At 50.6% G+C, this 20,179-nt stretch overlaps 8 protein-coding genes and 1 non-coding gene across 9 annotated transcripts; 4 read left to right on the forward strand and 5 right to left on the reverse strand.

Annotated features, from left to right (window-relative positions):
* Positions 1-2,169: 2,169 nt before the first annotated feature.
* B0T23DRAFT_388323 (uncharacterized protein) lies at positions 2,170-2,904 on the reverse strand. The gene is made up of 4 exons (XM_062837744.1): positions 2,805-2,904; positions 2,673-2,759; positions 2,411-2,640; positions 2,170-2,351 (listed from the first exon to the last, which is right to left on the reverse strand). The coding sequence occupies exons 1-4, from the start codon at positions 2,848-2,850 to the stop codon at positions 2,280-2,282; spliced, it is 435 nt and encodes a 144-aa protein (XP_062689293.1). The 5' UTR covers positions 2,851-2,904; the 3' UTR covers positions 2,170-2,279.
* B0T23DRAFT_388327 (uncharacterized protein) lies at positions 2,891-4,919 on the reverse strand. Its single transcript, XM_062837745.1, has 2 exons — positions 4,289-4,919; positions 2,891-4,224 (listed from the first exon to the last, which is right to left on the reverse strand). The coding sequence occupies exons 1-2, from the start codon at positions 4,716-4,718 to the stop codon at positions 3,017-3,019; spliced, it is 1,638 nt and encodes a 545-aa protein (XP_062689294.1). The 5' UTR covers positions 4,719-4,919; the 3' UTR covers positions 2,891-3,016.
* A 2,848-nt stretch (positions 4,920-7,767) lies between these two features.
* B0T23DRAFT_388330 (uncharacterized protein) lies at positions 7,768-8,831 on the forward strand. Its single transcript, XM_062837746.1, has one exon. It carries the CDS (start codon positions 8,185-8,187, stop codon positions 8,650-8,652), a length of 468 nt encoding a protein of 155 aa, XP_062689295.1. The 5' UTR covers positions 7,768-8,184; the 3' UTR covers positions 8,653-8,831.
* Positions 8,832-9,298: 467 nt separating this feature from the next.
* B0T23DRAFT_388331 (uncharacterized protein) lies at positions 9,299-9,896 on the reverse strand. The gene has a single exon (XM_062837747.1). It carries the CDS (start codon positions 9,839-9,841, stop codon positions 9,569-9,571), a length of 273 nt encoding a protein of 90 aa, XP_062689296.1. The 5' UTR covers positions 9,842-9,896; the 3' UTR covers positions 9,299-9,568.
* Positions 9,897-9,963: 67 nt separating this feature from the next.
* On the reverse strand, positions 9,964-11,438 carry B0T23DRAFT_399134 (uncharacterized protein; the record flags this gene model as incomplete). The annotated part of the gene is made up of 8 exons (XM_062838398.1): positions 9,964-10,099; positions 10,405-10,408; positions 10,588-10,608; positions 10,726-10,873; positions 10,963-10,969; positions 11,003-11,225; positions 11,269-11,332; positions 11,415-11,438. The coding sequence occupies 8 exons, from the start codon at positions 11,436-11,438 to the stop codon at positions 9,964-9,966; spliced, it is 627 nt and encodes a 208-aa protein (XP_062689297.1).
* A 997-nt stretch (positions 11,439-12,435) lies between these two features.
* B0T23DRAFT_324144 (major facilitator superfamily domain-containing protein) lies at positions 12,436-15,182 on the reverse strand (the record flags this gene model as incomplete). Its single annotated transcript, XM_062835395.1, has 5 exons — positions 12,436-13,397; positions 13,722-13,983; positions 14,494-14,521; positions 14,581-14,882; positions 14,952-15,182. 5 exons carry the CDS (start codon positions 15,180-15,182, stop codon positions 12,436-12,438), a joined length of 1,785 nt encoding a protein of 594 aa, XP_062689298.1.
* A 769-nt stretch (positions 15,183-15,951) lies between these two features.
* On the forward strand, positions 15,952-18,018 carry B0T23DRAFT_232908 (uncharacterized protein). Its single transcript, XM_062833916.1, has 3 exons — positions 15,952-16,338; positions 16,411-17,314; positions 17,373-18,018. The coding sequence occupies exons 1-3, from the start codon at positions 16,041-16,043 to the stop codon at positions 17,845-17,847; spliced, it is 1,677 nt and encodes a 558-aa protein (XP_062689299.1). The 5' UTR covers positions 15,952-16,040; the 3' UTR covers positions 17,848-18,018.
* On the forward strand, positions 17,985-18,070 carry B0T23DRAFT_t333. Its single transcript has one exon. It is a non-coding gene; the product is annotated as a tRNA-His (tRNA).
* Positions 18,071-18,543: 473 nt separating this feature from the next.
* B0T23DRAFT_388338 (uncharacterized protein) lies at positions 18,544-20,160 on the forward strand. The gene is made up of 3 exons (XM_062837748.1): positions 18,544-18,981; positions 19,088-19,504; positions 19,561-20,160. The coding sequence occupies exons 1-3, from the start codon at positions 18,823-18,825 to the stop codon at positions 19,933-19,935; spliced, it is 951 nt and encodes a 316-aa protein (XP_062689300.1). The 5' UTR covers positions 18,544-18,822; the 3' UTR covers positions 19,936-20,160.
* The last annotated feature ends 19 nt before the right edge of the window (positions 20,161-20,179 follow it).

A 20,179-nucleotide genomic window follows, 5' to 3' on the forward strand; every position in this document is an offset into this window, starting at 1 on the left:
TCGCCAGCAAGCTCAAGTGTCATGCCAATGACCTTATACAAGTCCGCAATAAGATATTTTGAGTAGCTTGAAGCTACCAACATGCGCTTAGTCCGTAGCACCACCTCTATATCTACCTACCTTTCTCTCCTTATCGTTTCTAGCATCTGATGCCGTCCAATGTGCACCAAACCTACTCGTGTATCATGTGTCAGTAGAAGCACTGCAGGCTAAGCTCGAACATCTCTACCAGTCACCTCACTTGGTAGAAGATAGTTGGAGTAGCTATAGTGACATGTAGGGTAGCCAAGGATAAGTAACACCAGACCAACCCTGATCGACACTGTCAAGTTATTATCGTGATGTGCCCGCTTTCATGCCTGGGACATTCGTACATTCCACCTACCTACTCTATTCTCTCAAGTCCCCTACCTACCTACTTACTTAGTTTCCTTTCATCCTACCGTACGTAAGCTTCCGGGTTACTCCCACACCTACCTACCGAATAGAATATATTTGTGTAATGACTGCGACAAACCACAACAGACACACAGTTTCTTGCTTTTTCTTCTTTTATCTTTCTTTGACACACATGAGAGATGACTCGACTCGACTCGACTCAAGGTGCCATCGATACCACCTTATACCGTACACATCCACCTACCCACCTACCCACCTCTTGGAGGACTGGACCCGTATTACACAATTTTGATGATGATGATGATGATGGTGATGATCATGCCTTACACGGAACACGATTCCCACTCTACACTAATTGATCTCGATTGAGCATGGGGTAGTAGTCTAGTTCTCTGATCCATATGTAGAGGTAGTCTCAATTTATCACATGGGTAGGTAGTCGTAGACTCCATTGCGTCCAGTCAATGAACCCAAGTTACTTGTGCCTGCCTGCCTGCCTGCCTAGCTGCCCATCCATCCATCCGTCCATCCGTCCATCCAGACAACCTACCACTACCTGCTACCCTTGTGAACCTACCTGTCTCCGGCTGTACCCCCTCTGCCCCTCCCCCCTCCCCTCCAGAAGCATCGATGGGTTGTGTTCCCTCATGTCTGTGCCCCACGGGAACGTGCCTCAATGGTGCTTGCCGTTCCCGCATCGGTACTACACTACCGCTGGTGTTACTCTGCTAGGGGTATGTAGGTAGGTATGTAGGTAGGTAGTACTACCTTACCTGTACCTACCTTACTTCAGTTACTACTGACCACAACCAAAACCACAACCACAACTCCCGACCGGGTGAGGATAACATCCATTCCGTTGACAGTGCTTTGAAGCCTAGGCTAGGCTACCTGTACAATATAGATATCCTACCGGTTCCTAGGTTAGTAGAAAGTATGAAAGCTTGAATGCCGAGGACTACGCCAAAATACTCAAAAAAAAAATGAATAAAGAAAAAAAACTGCGAGAATCCCAAGCATGTACCATACGTAAAGTAAGGTAGTTGCCCCAAACGAAACCATGATCCAATCCCAATCCAATCCCAATCCCAATCCCGATCCCGTCCCCCGATCCCGATTCCGATGCCGCCAACCCATCCCGATTCCGACAGCCCCGATCCCGATCCTGACCCTTAAGGGAGGGTCGGCATTGGACTTGACCTGTTCACTATGTAGCACCCTTCAAGGTTCATGACCCATCCTCCAGCTCTCCACTCATAATGTTTTTAAAATAGTAGTTCTAGTACTGCGTGGACGAATTGATAAGCAGGATAGGATAAAATAGGATAGGACGGATTAGGTGCAAGCTTATCGACTTCTCTCGTGATGACCAAAGTACTCTTCTCTTTCTACTTACATTCAGCTTAGATATATCCTTCTAAACAACAACCATCGTGGCCTACCTACACTACCTTAGGTACGTATGATCCGTTGTGGACTGACCACCTACCTAACTTGAGTGTCCGTCCATCCAGCACTGTAGCAACACACATAGGTAACGAACCCCGCTTCCTCCCTTCCCTCGAGGTCACTTCCCACACCCTTGTGTCTGTCTGTCTGTCTTTAGTGTACTTGGTGCGAGTGTTGAACGACCAATGATCTAACCATAGGGCAGGCAGGCAGGTAGAGAGACATGGTTTTCGCTTTGAACTAACTAGACTAGACTTCGACTGCTCTCTCCCCGCGTTCGTGCGATTGTACATAGTAACATGTACCACGACATTTTCACATCGGACGGACCGTTCCGAGCAGTCGATTAACTCACAGTATCTTTTCTCAAAGTCCCCACCACCATCACCACCACCACCACCACCACCTGATGCATCAAGTCACGTTCGTATTTAGAATGGTTTGTGGCAATCAAGAAGCAAGTGGAGAAGAGCAAGTTGAGGGTATATGTACAGTATTGTCATCTTTTTTGTCTTTCCTCTAACTATCTCTAGACTAATAGCCTGTTATCCAGAAAGAAGACAAAGTAGTTGTCTAGATACAACATTTTCTTTGGCTTAAAGGTGTGTGTGTGTAGTACCTGAGACGAGAGTGTAGAGATGTGTAACCGTGATACACATGTGTATGCGTGTGTGTGGCCTGGTGTATGTGAAACCTGCCACTTCATAGCATTGAGAGATGCGATGGGGGAGAGACAGTAGGAAAAAGCGAGGGACGGACAGGCAGGTTGAAAGAGTGTATGTATTACCCGGCCTGATAGGAAAAAAAAAAAAAAAAGGAATTACAAGGGTAATGTAGATCCCGGATATGTGTGTATGAACAACTCTTGGTTGAAAAAAAAAAGACAAAACGTCGTAAAGCTAATGGGGTATCTTTTTGACAGCAGATTAGAAGAAAACAGACAAAAATATGGGGACTGGCTGGTATGCAAGAAATGAGACCAGCCCCAAAGAGATCTAGCATGGTGTCGTGGCACGTATCATCAAGTCGTCAACAGCGTTAGAAAAAAAAAAAAAAAAAAAAAAAAAACAACGAGGGGGTAGTATCCAACGACTTTCTTAAAAAGTGATTCGGTACTCTGCCTCCCTATTCAGCGTGGGCGGCACATGATGCTTTTCTTTCCTTCGCTTCACTTCCGGCGCCCCACTTTGTCCACAATGTTTTTGAGCCAAAGGGAGGCGCTGTTCTTCTTATCATCGTGTCCGGCCATGACCGCATCGCGGACCATTGGCCCAACAATGTCCACATCGCCGCGGTCCGGAAACTTGCCCTCGTCCGTCAACATTTCGGGAACGGCAGCTGGGAGCACGTCTTCAGTAGCTCGACGGAGCAGTGTTGTAGTCGCCCTGGTTAACTGCGGTTCCAGTCGTTGAATAAGATCCTCCTCAGCCCGGCTCCATTCCTGCTCCAACTCTGCCCATTTTTCTTGGGTATAACCGTACGTGATTGACGTCAGGCCGTAGTGTTCTCCAGTCCGGACAAGGTGTTTGGTAAAGTTGATCCTGGCTTGGTTCCAATCAGCACGGAAGGCTTCGTAAGTCGCCAAATCCGCCGTGTCTGGTACATAAGGCCTGGGCTCAATCGTAAAGTTGGCGTGCCCTAGACGATCTGACCAAGCATCCTGGTCCTCAAGAAAGGGAAGCGGCGAAGGTAGTTCACTGATGGTACTCGCAGTTGCGCGGCGGAATGATGCTACTGATGCCTTGGAACTCAGCGGTGGCGTAGGGTAGTATTGGGGGTTAGGTGATGTTTGAAGCGACTGCGCGTTTCCTTGGGTTGCTGGACTTTCGGTGAATAGAGGAGGCAGGAGAGGAGTGGCAGCCAAGGCACGCTCCCGTTCCAGGCTTTTTCCAGCGGCTACCTGCGCATCCTGAAGCGGGGAAGCAGGAGAAACAGTTTCGTCGGCGCTGCCATAGAAAGAGAGCGCAGGGGTGGTGGGAAGAGGTGATTCGGTGAAATGCGGTGGTTGTTGTTGCTGTGGCTGTTGCAGTTGCTCAGAAGGGCGTCGCATCGAAGGGGATATCGACGATGACCTGCTCGAGGCAGCACGGGAAAAGGTTCGGGAAATGCTGGGACGCTGGACAAGCGACGAGACGGAGGCGGGTGCAGAAGCAAACTGGTTTCGCCTCGACGTGGATCCCCACCCTGGAAAGCTCGGGAGCTTTGACCCTATTCTCGAACTCCAAGACGACATTCCGGCATCTGATCCATGCCTCGTCTTTTTTGACCCTAAACTATCGCTGAAATCCACTTCGCTCAAAAAGCTGAGGTCGCAGTCGAACTCTGAAGTCATGGAAGGACGGGCCACATCGTTGTGGTGGTCGCATGCTTCGTCGCCTAGTCATGGTCGTGTTAGCTACGCTAAGTTTAGGACGGACAATATCTTGTTGTTGGGACCTACACAGGCAATCGTAAAGACCCCCCAGGCTGGCCTCGTCTGCACCGGAGTAAAGGTCGTACTCGTCCTCGCCCTCACAGATGTCGACCGAATTTCTCTCCAATGGGGACTCTTGCACGTCGGGGAGCTGGGTCTTGTTGGTATGCGTTTGTTGTTGTAATGGCGAGATGGGGCACTCGGAGGAGGCATTCGGAGACATGATGTTCTCGAGCGAAGAGGTCGAACCAGAGCAACGCGAGTGCGAAAAGGTTGGCGTGATGGGCAGTGGTGAGGCGATGTCGGACGAGGAAGAGCTGGAGGTGTGGGTGTAGTAGATGGAAGAGTGATCGGCGTCATTGTTGTAGTAGTAGTTTTGCTGTAGGAGCTCCAGCATCCGAGCCTTTTCTCTTTCCACCTTTTGAGGGAGTTGCAATGGTAGAAGTCGGGTTGGCATGGTGAGTGACGGACGGTGTTTGTGATGGGTGAGAGGTGGCCGGGTGCAGGCTATCGAAGCTTGACCTATTTTACAGAAGTTGTGGAGGTAGGTAGAGGTAGGTGACGATGGTGGCAGTTCGCTTGTGTGTAGAATATAAATTGCCCAGCTTTACCGACTCGGAGGACGGGACGGGACTGGACTGGGCTCTTTTTGCAAGCCTTCAAGTTCCAGTTTGACGGGACGGGAGGGAGCGCGGGGTAGGTAGTTGACTTATGTGTTGCTTTGGGTTCACTTCAGGTCTCTACCTAGGTACATACATGCCCGTCGTCGGATAGAGGTCGGTCGGTCACAAGAGCTGGGGGGCCAGTTGACGACAGTCACGACACTTTGCCCGTCGCTGCCACTACATACACTAGACCATGGCCGCGGGCGGAGAGACACAAGCCGGGCATGGAGACACACGGGCCACATTCAGCCAGCGCCTGCCAGTGACGGGACTGCATTTGGAGTGGGGGGGGGGGGGGGATGAAATTTGGGTCCCAGCCTCTCCGCCGCCAGTTGGTAAAACTCTGTTTTTTTTCTCGTTTTTTTGTTAGTGCATTTCCCCGAGAAAAAAAAAAAAAAAAAAAAAAAAAAAAAAAAAAAAAAAAAAAAAAAAACGGTGTCATGGTTCAACTCCAGCTTCGTTTTTTTGCTGCTACCTACTCACACCGCACCCCCCTTGCTGCGTCCATAGAGTGTAACTGATACTTGCAGGGATCTGATCATTTTTTTGTGTTTCCGCGATCGCATCCCATGTGTGTGTCCACTTTGGTCTCCAGCCAGACTAGGCCCACCCGTTGGTCTGGACAACCAAAGATGGAGCCCGAAGTTGACGAGAGACGAACGGTGGAGGAGGATTCAAAAAAGTGCATTTCGGAAACACAAACGGACAAATTGCTAGTGCAGAGCCCCGGAGATCGCTTTGCGCCAAAAGTCAAGGTTCTGACTGTTCTTCAAGACTGGACGGCGGCTCCGGGGCGGTTAGCACATTCATCAGTGGGTACACTGAAGAGTGACGGCGATGACGTGACGTGCGAGAGACGAGACGCTGGCGTTGTGGTCTTGCTCGTTTCTCACGACCGACGACGGGCAGCTCTGGGGTTTGAAAGCTTGGCGGCGGGAAACGTTGCTGCCGATCCTTTCATCCATCATCTACGCAATCAAAACACCACCATTCGTTTCATTCATTCTTTCTATCGTGGGCAGCCAACAAGATGTTTGCGAGAATCACCCGCCATCTCTTTAGCAACTTGTCTTATGGTTCCAAGTTCTTGCCGTCCCTTTACCAGCCTTCTTTGTATAGTCCTCTTTGACGTCGATATTCCCCCGCGGCAGCTCCAGTATCAAGGAAACACCACCCCCGGTCCTGTTCCCCTCTTCCCCTCCTCCTCCTTCCGTCAATTCGGTCGTGTAACGCACCATCAAAAGCACAGTTGCTTCCGTGTGTCTTGGGTACTTTGGTGTTGCAGGCAAGGGCCTCTGCTCGAGTCCTCCCAATGCCGTGATCACAAGCCACAACCGATTTCTCCAAGGCTTCTGGCGACTGGCGCGCGCCTGGATGGTTTCGTTGAATGGCAACACTCACCTTTTCCACGATCCATCTATCTAGTCCCTAGTGGGAGCGAAAGTGGTACCAGGGTTTATCAATGGAGGATCAATGTGACTTGGTGCAGGACTGGTACCACGTGTAATCAGGTGCTCCAGACCGAGTGCTTGTTAGGCCCTGGCTGACTGGGCTTCCAGACTTCCTCCCCAGACGGGTGGGCTGTATCTTTTGGCCCGTTGAGCTTGAATCACACCCTGGTCAACAAGAGACAGATTCCGGATTACCAATTGATGGGTTAGGACTTGTCCATGTTGGCCCGACCATGAGGGGTGAAGCAAGAAAAGAAAGAAAGAAGAATGACAAGGCTCACGACGACGGACGGCTTGATCCTTTGAAGCTGCCACGGTGACCAACGACGCCGGCAATCACAATCAGGCGCCAAACGAACTATAGTCCGTCTCTTGCAGCCAACCAAACGGATCACAAGTTAACAGACTAACGCAGAGAGGGCAGGGCAATGACAACGGCCAAAAGAGGGCAATTTGGGCGACCGATAAAGAAAGTGGAGGGGATTATGGTAGTCCAAGTTATGCAAGTTATGTATCAGAAAACGCGACGAGGATTCTCACCAGAGGTTGATCTTGAGGTTGATTCAGTCCCCGGCGTGGGACGATTGACAGCCGCGAGGCGTTCTTGCGCCATGTTTCCCTTGGTGGATGAGGGCATCCCAACTGAAATTCAACCTCACAGAAATTTCACCCCACACACCCCAACAACCAAAGCAGCATTCTGATCAACGGTCATTGTCAAGGACTGGGGCGTACGGCGGTGATGGCGGGGAAGAATAGCGTCCGCCCGCGGTGCAACGCTAATGTTACGTTGTCACTTCAGACGGAATTCGTCCAGACTCTCTTCACATTGCATATGTAGATGGTCGCATTGGAGTATTCTCATTGCAACCCATCCCAACTCGCACCTCATCCTCGGCTGTGACTCGACTCAATTCCGATCTGTTTCTGGTCGGCCATTGTCAGTGGTTGGATCTAGAACTCGGGCCCACAAACGAAGGTCAAGGTCTTATTAGACTTTGATATAAGTATCGGCCGGCCTGGAAATGGTGGATTGCAAAACTCCGACACCGAGAGAGAGAGAGACTACAACATGGAAATTTGAAAGTGTTATAGAGAAGCATCCGAGGCATCGTGGGTCATGTCGTCCACCCCATGCTCGTCATTGCGGTGAAGCCTGAGCTAGCTGGGATTTTGCGGTGGTATGCAGTGGTGCGCATTGCTTAGCAGGTCAGCTGCGCATAGTGCGTATTTGCTGCTAGTGTACATGACTGAGCAGGCTAGAAAGTCTTAGCAGAGGGAACGAATCGCTTACACGACGGTGATAATGGGGTCAACAGGGTCTGCAAGCATCCAATGATGCAACTGCATCACAACGCTAACAAAAGGAGAAAAAAAAAAAAAAAAAAAAAAAAAAAAAAAAAAAAAAAAAAAGAGGACGAGAAAAAGAAACGAGAATTAACATAGCGGGCTTATTCCCGATAGTATCGATTAGAGGTATGAAAGCGTGCCCTGAAAACTCAGATTTAGTCACGACTCAGAGGGTCGGGGGAACGGGTCACACCTTGCCTGACCCGCGGACAGCTTCGTTTCCTACCACTCAGCCGCCGGTGCTTCCAAGAAACCAAACTTCCTACACTACTCCTGGAGGTATCTTAGCTTCAGCTCACTCATGCTCAAAGACTCCGGATACGGGCTCTCCCTAATTCCGAACTATTGCCGTAGTACCTAGTGAGCGGCAGGCAAACCTCTCTTGACGTTGGCGTGGTTAGGTAATCTTGAGCCATCGCTTCTACTCTCGCGTCTACAACATTAACGCGTCCACTATATGTATCCGATGGCGGAGGACGAGGAGCGAAAAGACTCGGGCATTTCCAAACTTGATTCCGCATGTATTCGGAGCATTGGCGGATTGCAGTGCGGAAACCACCTTGAGTCCATCCGTGATTCGTCCATTCAGCCGTTTAAGTACGTTTGTACATCAAGCCTCTCCACCAAGGATCAACTACCCGATGAGGAGATGAGCTCCGACGATGCCGCTCTCGCGATCGTCAATCGAAGCATCTTCAGCAGAACCAGAATGTTCCTGGAAGCATGTACCTGGTCGTCTACACTGCACTATGCTAGTGACAAGAGTCTGGCCTTTCCTCGCTTGCGCCCAAGCTCTCGCTCGAGGGCCAAGGCCCAAGGGTCCCTCTGCTCTGCCTCTCCTCTCCCTCGCTCGATCGGTCCTTCCTGCTCCGTCACCGTTACATACCTTGATGGTGTACACTACATTGCGGCAGTACCTGCATGAAAGGTGCATGGGCTCCAGGGCCGGAGAGATGACTTTGAAGAATCGAAAAGACAACACCAACCACCATACATACTTTGCTATGACACCATCCCAACTCTGTGAATTATAATTAGCTTCACGAGTTTGTCTGATGCTTGGGGAGTCGATCTCAAGTAAAAGAATTTTGCCTTCGACGTAGAAAGCAAAGAAAGAAAGAAAAAAAATCCGATAAATGACCCGAAAAAAAATTATTCCCCAAGAATGGTGGTTGTTCCGTCCCTGCTCGCCATCAGATAATATGGCTGACCAAGATAGGTAATCCGACTGTGTGGGGTCAGCTACCTGCTGAACTGCCAGATCGCCAATATCTAAGACACCAAGCTTGGCATATGCTGTCTTTAATCTCTGCTACAATCATCAAGTACCTGGTACCACATACCATTGCCCAAATCCGCATTCAAACATTGAAATAACAACAACCACATAAACACTTCTTCGTAACGCAAAAGAACCATTCTTGCGGGGGGGGGGGAGGGGACCTCTCACCAGCCCCCAGCCCCCTGCATCCCATGAAACTGACCCTAACACCCGTCACCTCAGTGATGCCAATTAGCGCTATTTAACCCTAACCCTCAGTATCCGGGCGGCCCGGTACAGACAAAAGAAACTCCGTCATTGGCTAAAAGGCTCCCCACACAGTTGAATTGGGATTGAGGAACACAGTCGGAATATCTGAATCGGTCATGTCATAACTGCTGCGCGCAGATCTGATTAATCCAGCTCGGTACCTGTTTTTGCATCGATCGATGGGATGATCCAGCCGACGATCTTCTTCTTCTTCTTCTTCCAAGTCCCTCATTACTCAACACCATGATGGAACTGAAGTCGAGGGGACTCAGAGACGGGGACAGAAAGGACGCCGGGGCAATCTACACTACTACCATACATGTATCGTAACCTTGCTTTCATCCTGCGTCGTGCCTCGTATCTTATAAATACCTTTCCGAAGCTCGGCCGGCATCGGTGCAGGTCCATGCTCGGTCATCACGACGCCTCCTCGGCTTCCTTGCCGGCAATTGTTGCTTGGGCTTTTACATTTCACACCATCAGATTCGGGCGGACATGTGAATACCGAACCCATAGTAGCCAGCCAAACACCAAACTGGCACTCCCAACTCAATTTAGTGTAGTGTAATAGCCATCTCGCCATCTTGCCAGCCACCGAACCACACCACACCACACCACACCACACCTCGTCAATCTCTCAATGACGGACTATGTCTAATTTGCCATGTGGGAAATTCCCCCCTGCTTGTCTCTCGGAATCCCTTTTCATTGGCAGTGGGCAATTGGGGTTGGGGTGAAGATTTTCCGGAAGATCTCGCCGAGGGCGATCTCACTTCCGTCGTCCGCTGCTTCTTGCTTCTTGCTGAGTGCTTGCTGCTGCTGCTCACCATGCTGCCCGTACCTAGTGTACCTAGTGTAGTGTACCTGCTGCCCCTTGCATTAGCACCATGGCTCAACCCGTATGTATGTACTTAGGTAGTGTATGGGGGGGCTGAACCAGAACCGGGCAGAACCAGAACCAGACTCAACGGCGCACGCCGATTCGTTGAGTGAGGCCCGCCGCGCCCAGTTCCTGTTCCTGTTCCTGTTCCTGGCTGCTTTTGAACTACAACTACACTACATACACTAAAACTTGCACGTGAAACTCTTTCCCCCCTCCAGGAGGTCCTCATTAACCTATGTCTTCTCCCCAAAACTGGACCTTACCTTGCTAGGTTATTACGTCTAGGTTTTAGGTTTTAGCGTAGGTAGGTGTTGGTGGCGCGAGTTTTGTCAGCCTCACTCTGGCAACTCAAACTCAACTCAATTCAAGCTTTACAAGGTTCATTCGAACGACGTCTCTTGTCTGAGTCGTCTTTTCAGCTGTAATGGGGATTGCTCTACACTTACCTATGACATAATTCCATCTATCTAGAGGTAGGTAGTGTATTCATCGACATTATCTGCCATGTGCTGCTTTTGCATCCTGACTTAGCTGGGATGGGGAAGGAAATAGGCAGAGCCCGTGCGGATCATCCATTTGCTTACCCTCTATAGCAGAGGTATGTAGTGTAGGAGGATTTGGGTCGCAGGTATATTGCTTCCTCAAGATTGGCAGAGGCTTTTTGCGACTGTGACCCCGCGTTGTAACTTGCAGCTGTGAGAGTAGGTTTGTTCTCTTGTCTGCTGGACTGGACTGGTCAGTCAGTCAAGGTTAGCATATGTTAGCTTCTGTTCTTCCCAACGCGGTGTCTAGGTGCTGTGTTTCGAGACATGAGAAAGTACCTTCGTCCTTCAACACGTTCACAGGTACTCAAGCACATACCTACCTATAATAGACCCCGAGATCAACAAAGGGCCCCGTACCGCAATCAATAACGGTGATATCGACGTAGTTGAAGGAAACCACAAGGGATCAGGACCTCTCGGTTCTGAAGCAGAAGGATAGGAGAGCCGCCCAAGGGATTGGACAAACACCAAGTAATAGGTATTCACAAACATCGAGTATACCAATTGCTCGTATCTTCGTCTTGCCAACAAAACATTGACTAAACCAAAAAAAGTTTTAGCAAAAGGTGACTGCCGTCATACCAGCTCTCCTCAGTCGTGACATAACTGCCTGTGCTAGAAGACCGAACCGGTCACGGCCAACTCCCTAGAAGTAGGTACCTCTACCGACATGGAAAGAGCCCGCAACGCATAACACCAAGTCGACCTTCCGAATTACCTCACTTTACCCCCTTTTCCCTCCCCCTCGTCATTGCGAACCAGCAGCCGTTAGAAACTCCAGTCAAAAAAAAAAAAAAAAAAAAAAAAAACCGCCCCTTACCTACTCCGCCTGATTCACCTCCCGCATATATAACCCTCTACAACCCCCCTTTTCCCTCTCTCTTCTGCCTGTTCCCTTCCCCACCTTCCCCCCTTTTTTTTTTCTTCTATTTGTTTTCCCCTTGTATCTGCATCCCTCCCTTCCTCCCGGATCCTCTCCCTCTTCCGCCTCTTCATCTGGACGTGAGCTTTTGGCGAAGGCCGACCCCGCTGTTAGGGACTTAGGGTCGATGGGGGGTTGAGAGGTCGTACCTACGTACTCTAGTCTTTCTTGTTCGAGTTGACTGCTGGTGAGGTTCGGGGTATGTTGGGAATGGCTTTCTGTTATTGTAGTTGGTGATGCTGCTGCTGCTGCTGAGGCCTCGGAGGGTTCGGTCACGATGGAATTCGCGGTCATTCTGAGAAGTGAAGACCGTGCCGCAATGGGAAAAACTCTGTATGACGAAGAAGGGAAAGACATGTTCAAGATTTGAGGAATTGACTCGAAGAATGACTTTAGGATAGATTCCTTTGCTCGGGGATGAACAATGTGGTGTTTAGTTCGGTAGTATGCGGGACATCGTAGCGTCTCTCGTCAATCAGTAAGGCATTGTGGTAGCTTCAATGGTCAGGTCACTCTCCTGAAGCTTCCACCGGATATATGTTAGGTACCTTTTGCTCTATTAGTTTGGCTTTCCAGATTCCGACCGAAGTGATAGCACGGTAGTTATCACGAGGGAGAAACCGAGGATCACTCAAGGGTGATGATATCCGTAGAGAATGAAGAGGGGATTTCGATGCGGTATCTTCAAGGTGAGGAGTAATCATTGTTGATGTTAGCTTTCTATTTGTTTTCGACGTGTGACTTCTTTCAAGTGAATGTCCAATATTAACAAGTTTGATCCAAAACGTATACAGCAATGAAAAGTTCAAGGTATACTACAATACCTACTACTTCTCACACGGACTGATAGCATACGCACTCCTCTTCCTCAACTTTGGCCCCATCTTCCAAAACACAAACGGCGCCGGAGCAAGAACAACTGCCACACATCCCAGAATCGTCATGGTCCATTTCACCCCAAAACCCAGCACCGTAAACAACGGTCTCGTCCCCAAAGCCATGCCACCAGCAATGATATACCTCAGCATCGTGATAGCAGAAAGAGCGCTTCCAGCATGCACTCCATAACTATCCACAATGTACCCGTAACTGCTGGTATAGAGGGCCATCAAGACCAGACCGAAAAGGAAGCATGCCCCCAGTACAGACCACATGGGTATCATCTCCACGTCCGTCCAGCCCAGCCAAAACAAGGCGGCCGGAAGCAGCGGGCCGGCCACAAAGCCGGGAAACAGCCGGAACTCGGGCTCGAGCGTGGCATTCGCATCCTGCGTACTACTTGCGAGACGCGCTTCGCGGCGGCAGGCCCAGAGATAGAGACCCGGTACTGTGAGCATGAAGGAGGTGGCACCGGCTGCAAGGGCGCCGAAACAAGCGCCGGTCTGGCCCTCGTCGAGGTCATGAGCTTGGCGGAAGATTTGGTCGAAGCCTGACAGGAAGGTGAAGAGGAGGGTGTAGAGCAGGATGAGATAGACCCCCAGGACTGTGATGACGGACTCGGTGTGAATGAACTTGAGCGGAAGCGAGAGGCGAGTTCTCAAGCGTTGGGCAAAGGATTTCTGTCGCAGGTTTTGAGCATGCGCGGACACATAACGCTGGTCATTGGTAAGGCGGCGGAGGTGTTCGGCTTTCCAGTCGAGAAGTTTGGGCAGATAAGTCTCGGGTAGGAAGAGAAAGGAGACCAAAAAAGCGGTGCCGGAGATGACGAGCGTTACCCATTCTGTCCAGTGCCAGCCTAGGTATGGGTCCGCGATGATAAATCCGCCTGCAATTGGTGCAATGACCGGAGCTGTTGTTATGTTAGCCAAGTGAGTTACAATTGGATAGCGGACAAAGAGAGGCTTGCCTGCAACGTTTGCCCAAGCGATCACAGGAAAAGCAAATGTCCTCCCAACAAAACGGAACTGATCCTGTACACTCGATCCGTTGCTGCCCAGAGTTCCGCTCGCAAACAAGCCAACAAAGTACCGACATGCAACATGTCCACCAAATGTCGGCCTCAGGGCGGAACCAAGGACAAAAAAGATGTAACAGAGAGTAGAGGTCAGGTAGACCGGGCTTCGACCAAAGGTTTCGGATAGCGGTCCTGCAAAGAGAGCACCGGACCCCATACCGAACAAGTACATGGCCGTGGAGAGCGCTTCGAGGGCCGAGTCCACGCCGTATTCTTTGGCAATGTCGGCGTTAGCCATTGATTCGGCGCCGGCTGAGTATCCCTGGGCGAAGATGAGGAAGAACAGGATGGCGATGTTCTTGCATCGGGCTGCGAGTGGCCAGTTTCTGGGGTCGATGGGATCATTATCGCCGATTGTCGAAACAATAATAAGTTCTTCTTTGTTGTTGCGCGGTTGAGTGTCTTCAGTATTCGTGTCTTCCTAGTCTCCGGGTGCTTCGACGTCATGTGCTCCAGATTTCAGGTACAAGCCTGGTAGACGGCCTGATTCGACTTCAGCCTCTACTTGTTTTGCGATACGTCGGTATTGGACTACCGACCACATTGTCGGAAGAGGAATTGGATATTTCGCTAATAGATTGATTGTATGCGGGCAGTTGATAATGGTAAGAATGGTTACTGTAGCTAAGCTGTCGTGAACCTGTGAAAAAGTTTGTGCTGTGGTTTATTCAAAGACATGGCCAGTTTTCTCGTCTGGCCCATGGATGGGAAACTGACGCGAAGCAATCAGGAGGCAGGGCGCCATCGAAGTTTCCAGTTATCCTTGTACTTTGTTTGAGCGGGCAGTAGTAGTCTATGACAAATCCTTCTGGTGTAGTACAAGTCAGGAATTCTGTCATTATCGAGTTCGGAGATGGGAAAGAATAAACAAGACCAAAGAAGGCGAGGTTGGAGTGGCATCGTGATTGCCAAGAACACCAATTACTTACACATGAAGAGAAAATGCATCACTGAGAAGTCTAGACACAAAGCTTACGCTTGCCGCAAACGAAAATCAGGACCCTTTGATACCCATCACTCTGTCAACCCAAGCTTAACAATCAGGTCCTGTCTGGGCATCTCCAGAATGGCTGTCAAGATCCTCGAATCCGGTGCTCCGTCCTTGCCGTATGGCTTCTGCAACATGTCCTTGATCCTGTTGTACTTGTTGCTGAGCTCGGTCGATTCGGTCTCTGATATGTTGTCCTCCAGCCGATGGAGATCACTGCGCTCCTCTTCGAGGACATGTGGTTGTAGGTCCACCCAGATGGCGTGTAGGGACGAATTGAAGCTTTCTTGGGCGGGATCGAAGCGTTGCATGTGTCGTAGCTTGGAGTTTATCTGTATTGTCAGAGATAGCAGTCAGAATCTCCAGTCAAGCAATTTGGACTTCTCTTTCGATAGACTCACACTCTCAAAATCATCAGACAGTCTTTGACGTCGTTGGTGGCCGTGACTTGCCAGATGCTGCTCCAATGCCGGAGTTAAGACGAGGTCTTCAACGCGCAGGTAGCGATCAAGTGCCCAGATGAACTTGTTTCTCAGCGAGTGACGATCCTGTGGTTCGGCACTGCTGATGGCGTGGTACGCCTCGGTGATGAGCGCATGGTCGGCTTTGACGGCGTCTGAGATTCTGGACATTTTTTCGTTTCTTCTTTCTTTCTTTTCTTTCTGAAGTGATGATATGTCACTAGAGAAGGTTCAGTTTTCTTTGGGAAATGGGTTCGGTAGTGGTAGTCACCCAATGTGTTGACGACCGAGTTGGAGATCATTTGTGTTGTATGTCGGATGTCGACAACGACGGACGGAGCTTTGGTTATGACGTCACTCCATTGTAAGGTAAGATAGGGATCACTGCGTACTGAACCTCAACGGCAGTATGGGTCTTTGTTACTTTACAGCATCTCGTCAATCGAAGGCATTTGGACCTTGTATTGGATGATACACCTTTACAAGAATAAGACAAGGCGATAAGGTACCGTATGCCGATAAGCCACATTGAAGTCCCCCGTCCGTTTCCCCCCACCCAAGCGTCTTCCTCGTTGTCTTTATTCTCGTTTTCCTTTTCGCAGCAAATGTATGCTTCATCTGTCAACAGACCACCCCCAGAACACCTTTGCCTCCAATTGACTCCCTCGATTCGACAATGGAATGGGAATCGATAGCATACATATGAATCTGTCACCCTCGGCCCCGCTACGTGACGTCTCGTCTTGGCGCCATGTCGCCAAATACGGTGTTGATTTCGTTGATCGACAATCGCCCGCCATTGGAGGTTCCCCCTCGCGGAGTCCAAATCAATTACCGAGCGCAATCGCATGCAACACCCAACACATCAAGATGGCCGCTCGTGTCTCAGAAATCGGGACGAATCGCCGGCCGTGTTAGCCGTTGATTCTTGGTTTACTTGTGCATTGTTTCTGCTTTCGGAGAGCTGCTGACACGCCTCCAACACACTATCCGTATCGTACTATTTCAATACCAACAAAAACGGCGATAATGGCTAGCCTTCCGCTGGCATCGCGACACACAGCGCCGGCACTTCTTGTTGCTCGCCAATGGGCTGTATCAACCTCTATCGCCACCAGACCTTCGTCAAGGCTCTCGCTGCGGATTAGGATCCAAACAGGACATGGCGTCCGGAGTCTGTCCTACTCAAAACATTGGCGCTCTCAATCTCTCCCGACAGTAACCCGTGGCGATTCCAAGTTGTATGCCAGCGCCGACGATGCTGTGGCGGATATCAGGAGCGCATCTGTTGTCTTGAGTTCTGGCTTTGGCTTGTGTGGTGTGCCAGGTGAGTAAACGGCCATGTGTCAGTGCACTCAAACTCCATGACTAGAAATACTAATTTAGGTTGCGATCACAGAAACCCTCATCGAGGCAATTCGAAAAAGAGGCCCAGAATCTCTCCACTCCCTAACGGCAGTATCCAACAATGCGGGCGCCGAAGGTCGCGGAGGCCTGGCTCTCCTTATCGAGTCAGGCCAGATCGATCGCATGATCATGTCCCACCTAGGATCCAACAAGATTCTCGAAAAGAAGTATCTCACTGGCAAAATCGCCGTCGAGCTTTGCCCGCAGGGAACAATAGCCGAGAGGATACGAGCTGCTGGCAGTGGCATTCCGGCCTTCTTTACACCTACTGGCGGGCGTACGTTCATCCAACAAGGCGAGATTCCCGTTCGCCATGACGCCGACGGAAATGTGGTCGAGTACGGCAAGCCCAGAGAAACGAGGATCTTCAACGGTCGACCGTTCCTGATGGAAACCGCTCTACCGGGCGACGTAGCTATCCTGCGCGCATGGAAGGTTGATAAAGCTGGAAACTGCGTCTTCCGCTACACGGCCAAGGGCTTTGCGCCGTTGATGGCCAAGGCCGCAAAGGTGGCCATCGTCGAGGCGGAGAACATTGTTGAGGTTGGTGAGATTGACCCCAACGATGTGGACCTTCCTGGAATTTTCATCGACCGCATTGTGCCGGCTACGAAACCATCCCAGGTCGAGGTTCTCAAGACGCGGTCGCGAGACGATGGCAGTGATGGAAACCAGGCGAAGGCGGCCAAGCCAGGGGGCTCGGATGCGCAACAACGGAGGAACAGGATTGCCAGGCGTGCGGCGAAGGAGCTAAAACATGGATTTTATGTCAATCTCGGGGTCGGTATCCCAACCTTGGCTCCGGAGTTCTTGCCGCCTGGACATCAAGTTTGGATCCAGTCTGAGAACGGTATTCTGGGAATGGGTCCGTACCCCTTGCCCGACGAAGTTGATCCGTGAGTACTCATCCCCCCTCATCAGATTATTATATAGCGTACTAACCGTCATTCCCAGCGATATCGTCAACGCCGGCAAAGAAAGCGTCACCCTCGTCCCCGGCGCCGCCACCTTTGACAGTTCTGAATCCTTCTCCATGATCCGAGGCGGCCACGTCGACGTTTCCATCCTCGGAGCGCTACAGGTCAGCGCGGCCGGCGACCTTGCAAACTACATGATCCCCGGAAAGATGTTCAAGGGAATGGGCGGTGCTATGGACCTGGTGTCTAATCCGGACAACACCAAGATCGTGGTGGTTACCGAGCATGTTGCCAAGGACGGGTCATCCAAGGTGGTGCAGAGCTGCAGCTTGCCGCTGACGGGTGCAAGGGTTGTCAGCACCATCATCACTGATCTGTGCGTTTTTGAGGTTGACCGGAAGAAGGGTACGCTTACCTTGACGGAGATTGCGCCGGGGGTAGATGTTGAGGAAGTGAGGAGCAAGACGGATGCAGTGTTTTCAGTGGCAGATGACTTGAAGACGATGGAATAGAGCATTCAAAGCAGTCTATGCATAGACCCAGATATAGGTTCATTCAGCATGCAGAGCGCCATCTTCAAGTTCGCATGTTTTGTGTACCCTAAATGTCAAGGGTTTCCGCAAACACCAAACATACCATCTCGATATCGGGGATTGTAGTATAGTGGTCAGTACTTCTCGTTGTGGTTTCTCACAGCGATCCGAGAGGACCCAGGTTCGATTCCTGGCAATCCCACATTTTTGCCGCACTTCATGCCCTTGGGGAGGTAGAAGTAGACGTTAGATGCATCATCAACAATAATAACCATCTTCATTACGTCACCGATAATGTTGACTAGCGAGAGGAGCTTAGAATGGGACGATTTTGTCAAATTGATTTCCTGAGTCGATGTCAAATCATGATCATGATAGCACTTGAGAACCAGGCAGGCCTGAATAAACTCAACTGTCGCTCAATGTCAAACGATGCTCTAATCAAGCGTTTGCATTATTTCAAGAAAATAACCCATCGCAACAAAAGAGATCTTCCGATTCTAGTAGGGGAGCTTTGTGGTGGTGTATTTATCTGCAGGGATCATGTTGGTGTCTTTCAGGGGCATTGTAGATAACACCCACAGCTTCGGCATCTTTTCTAGGTGCCGAAACGGAGGGGATGAAACTCCACTGCCTCGGTCACCTATCAACCTACTGTGAACATTTCCGATTTCCGGGGTAACTATCCCCGTTTCAACACATCAAAACAAACGAACGATATAAACGCGGGGGAGGTGCCAAGAAGTAGCCTTCCTTCATCACCTCATCTGCCTTAGTTCTCACGTAACAAAAGTTGGAAAACCTACCTACCTACCTTGTACCTCCCTGCCTTACCTCAACTTCCACTTGCCGCCACGTCGACGTCCAGCTCTTCCGGGCATCGCATCTTGAAAAGATACTATAAGACTAAAACCGCCTGCCTGAGAAATAGTGACATTCGCAGCAAGAAGGAAGATGTCCAAGCTTTCCCCCTCTCTCAAGGGCCTCATCAACGCGCCCTTTGCCCGTCCTGGTCCGACGCCGGCGCCGCGCAACATTGAGGCCGTCTACACCAAGATCGCAGATGAGGCTCGCGAGAGGAAATATGGCGAAAAGCCATGGCTTGCGCTTTCTGTATGTTCTTTTTTTTTTATTTCCTTTTCTCAAGACCATCCCTATACCCTTTTTTTTTGTTTTACTCATGAATTTACTGAAATCCAAAAAAAAAAAAAAAAAACAGGCAGCAGCAACTTTCACCCTCAACTCGCCCTCCTCCTTAGGACCCCTCCTCACACTCGCCTCCTCCCGATGGCCTTCTTCTTCCTCATCTTCCTCCTCCCCTTCCCCTTCCTCTTCCTCTTCCCCTCCCTCTTCAGCACTCCTTGAACCCGCCGAATTCATCCGCGAAATCGGCCTCAAATGCATCTCCTTCAACGGCATCCCCCGCACAATCAACACCCTCAACTTCTTCCGCGCCCACCTCTCCTCCGCCCACCCCCAGCTTTCATCCCACCTATCCACCACCCCGACCCGCCAAACCACGCCCTCAAACATTTCCTCCGTGCACGCCCGCGGTCGTCAACTCTGGGAATCCATCTACACCCCCCTAGACGCCAAACTGGAAGCCAAGCTCGCCGAAGCCCACCCCGATTTACCTGTGCATATCCTCGGTAGCCATTACGGACCGCTACTCAGTGATCCCCCTCCGAAAAGAATGGGTTGGACAGTAAAGTGGGCAGGAGTCTGACGAGCGTGGTGGCCATTGCGTGTTTACGTGCGCAAACGGGCGTGGGGCCGCAGGTGTTGTCGCATGTGTTTGGACTTCGGAAGGCGGTCGAGCAGGGGGCGCATTTGCACGAGTTTGCTGCTGCTGGTCAGTCTGGTGAGGGGAGTGAAAAAGGGGAAAAGGAAAGGATAAGTGAGGAGGCGGAGGGGATTGAAAGATTGGCTAGTGATGAGGGGTGTGAGTGGATCTTGAGGAGCGTGGATGCGATTAGTGAGGCGATGGCGGCGGCGGCGGCGCAGGATGGGAACATGTACGAGGGAGGGTTTGCTACGCCGATGAGGAAGAGGGAGAGTAAGCTGTGAGATATCCATGCTGACTTGATGTTATTTCGACTGATGATTTGATTCTGAACTTCCGTCCGGTATATAAACCCTTTCCCAAGTCCTAACCCTCAACACCGAGATACGCAGCACTGGCGGTCCAATGGATGAGTGCTGTAACGGGAGCACACTACAAACTCCAGGCGCCAACCCTTGGCCGGGTGGCAGTGACAACCTGAAGGGCAAGATCCTCACAATTAGTTGCCGCCGGAAACAAGCTGTTGTC

This window comes from Neurospora hispaniola (genome assembly GCF_033458365.1).
Source record: "Neurospora hispaniola strain FGSC 10403 chromosome Unknown B0T23scaffold_8, whole genome shotgun sequence".
Lineage (NCBI taxonomy): Eukaryota > Fungi > Ascomycota > Sordariomycetes > Sordariales > Sordariaceae > Neurospora > Neurospora hispaniola.

What these genes read in the sequence shown, in the direction of transcription:
- B0T23DRAFT_388327 (XM_062837745.1), bottom strand. Translation starts at nt 4,718, where the DNA reads ATGCCAACCCGACTTCTACCATTGCAACTCCCTCAAAAGGTGGAAAGA. An exon ending in GGGTCTTTACGATTGCCTGT is followed by an intron (nt 4,225 to 4,288) that starts GTAGGTCCCAAC and finishes GACCATGACTAG; the next exon opens with GCGACGAAGCATGCGACCAC.
- B0T23DRAFT_388331 (XM_062837747.1), bottom strand. Translation starts at nt 9,841, where the DNA reads ATGGCGAGATGGCTATTACACTACACTAAATTGAGTTGGGAGTGCCAG.
- B0T23DRAFT_232908 (XM_062833916.1), top strand. Translation starts at nt 16,041, where the DNA reads ATGGCTAGCCTTCCGCTGGCATCGCGACACACAGCGCCGGCACTTCTT. An exon ending in TGGCTTGTGTGGTGTGCCAG is followed by an intron (nt 16,339 to 16,410) that starts GTGAGTAAACGG and finishes TTGCGATCACAG; the next exon opens with AAACCCTCATCGAGGCAATT. An exon ending in TTGCCCGACGAAGTTGATCC is followed by an intron (nt 17,315 to 17,372) that starts GTGAGTACTCAT and finishes CGTCATTCCCAG; the next exon opens with CGATATCGTCAACGCCGGCA.
- B0T23DRAFT_388338 (XM_062837748.1), top strand. Translation starts at nt 18,823, where the DNA reads ATGTCCAAGCTTTCCCCCTCTCTCAAGGGCCTCATCAACGCGCCCTTT. An exon ending in AGCCATGGCTTGCGCTTTCT is followed by an intron (nt 18,982 to 19,087) that starts GTATGTTCTTTT and finishes AAAAAAAAACAG; the next exon opens with GCAGCAGCAACTTTCACCCT. An exon ending in AAGCCCACCCCGATTTACCT is followed by an intron (nt 19,505 to 19,560) that starts GTGCATATCCTC and finishes CCCTCCGAAAAG; the next exon opens with AATGGGTTGGACAGTAAAGT.
- B0T23DRAFT_388323 (XM_062837744.1), bottom strand. Translation starts at nt 2,850, where the DNA reads ATGCTAGATCTCTTTGGGGCTGGTCTCATTTCTTGCATACCAGCCA. An exon ending in CCGGGATCTACATTACCCTT is followed by an intron (nt 2,641 to 2,672) that starts GTAATTCCTTTT and finishes TTTTCCTATCAG; the next exon opens with GCCGGGTAATACATACACTC. An exon ending in TGTATCTAGACAACTACTTT is followed by an intron (nt 2,352 to 2,410) that starts GTCTTCTTTCTG and finishes AAGACAAAAAAG; the next exon opens with ATGACAATACTGTACATATA.
- B0T23DRAFT_388330 (XM_062837746.1), top strand. Translation starts at nt 8,185, where the DNA reads ATGTATCCGATGGCGGAGGACGAGGAGCGAAAAGACTCGGGCATTTCC.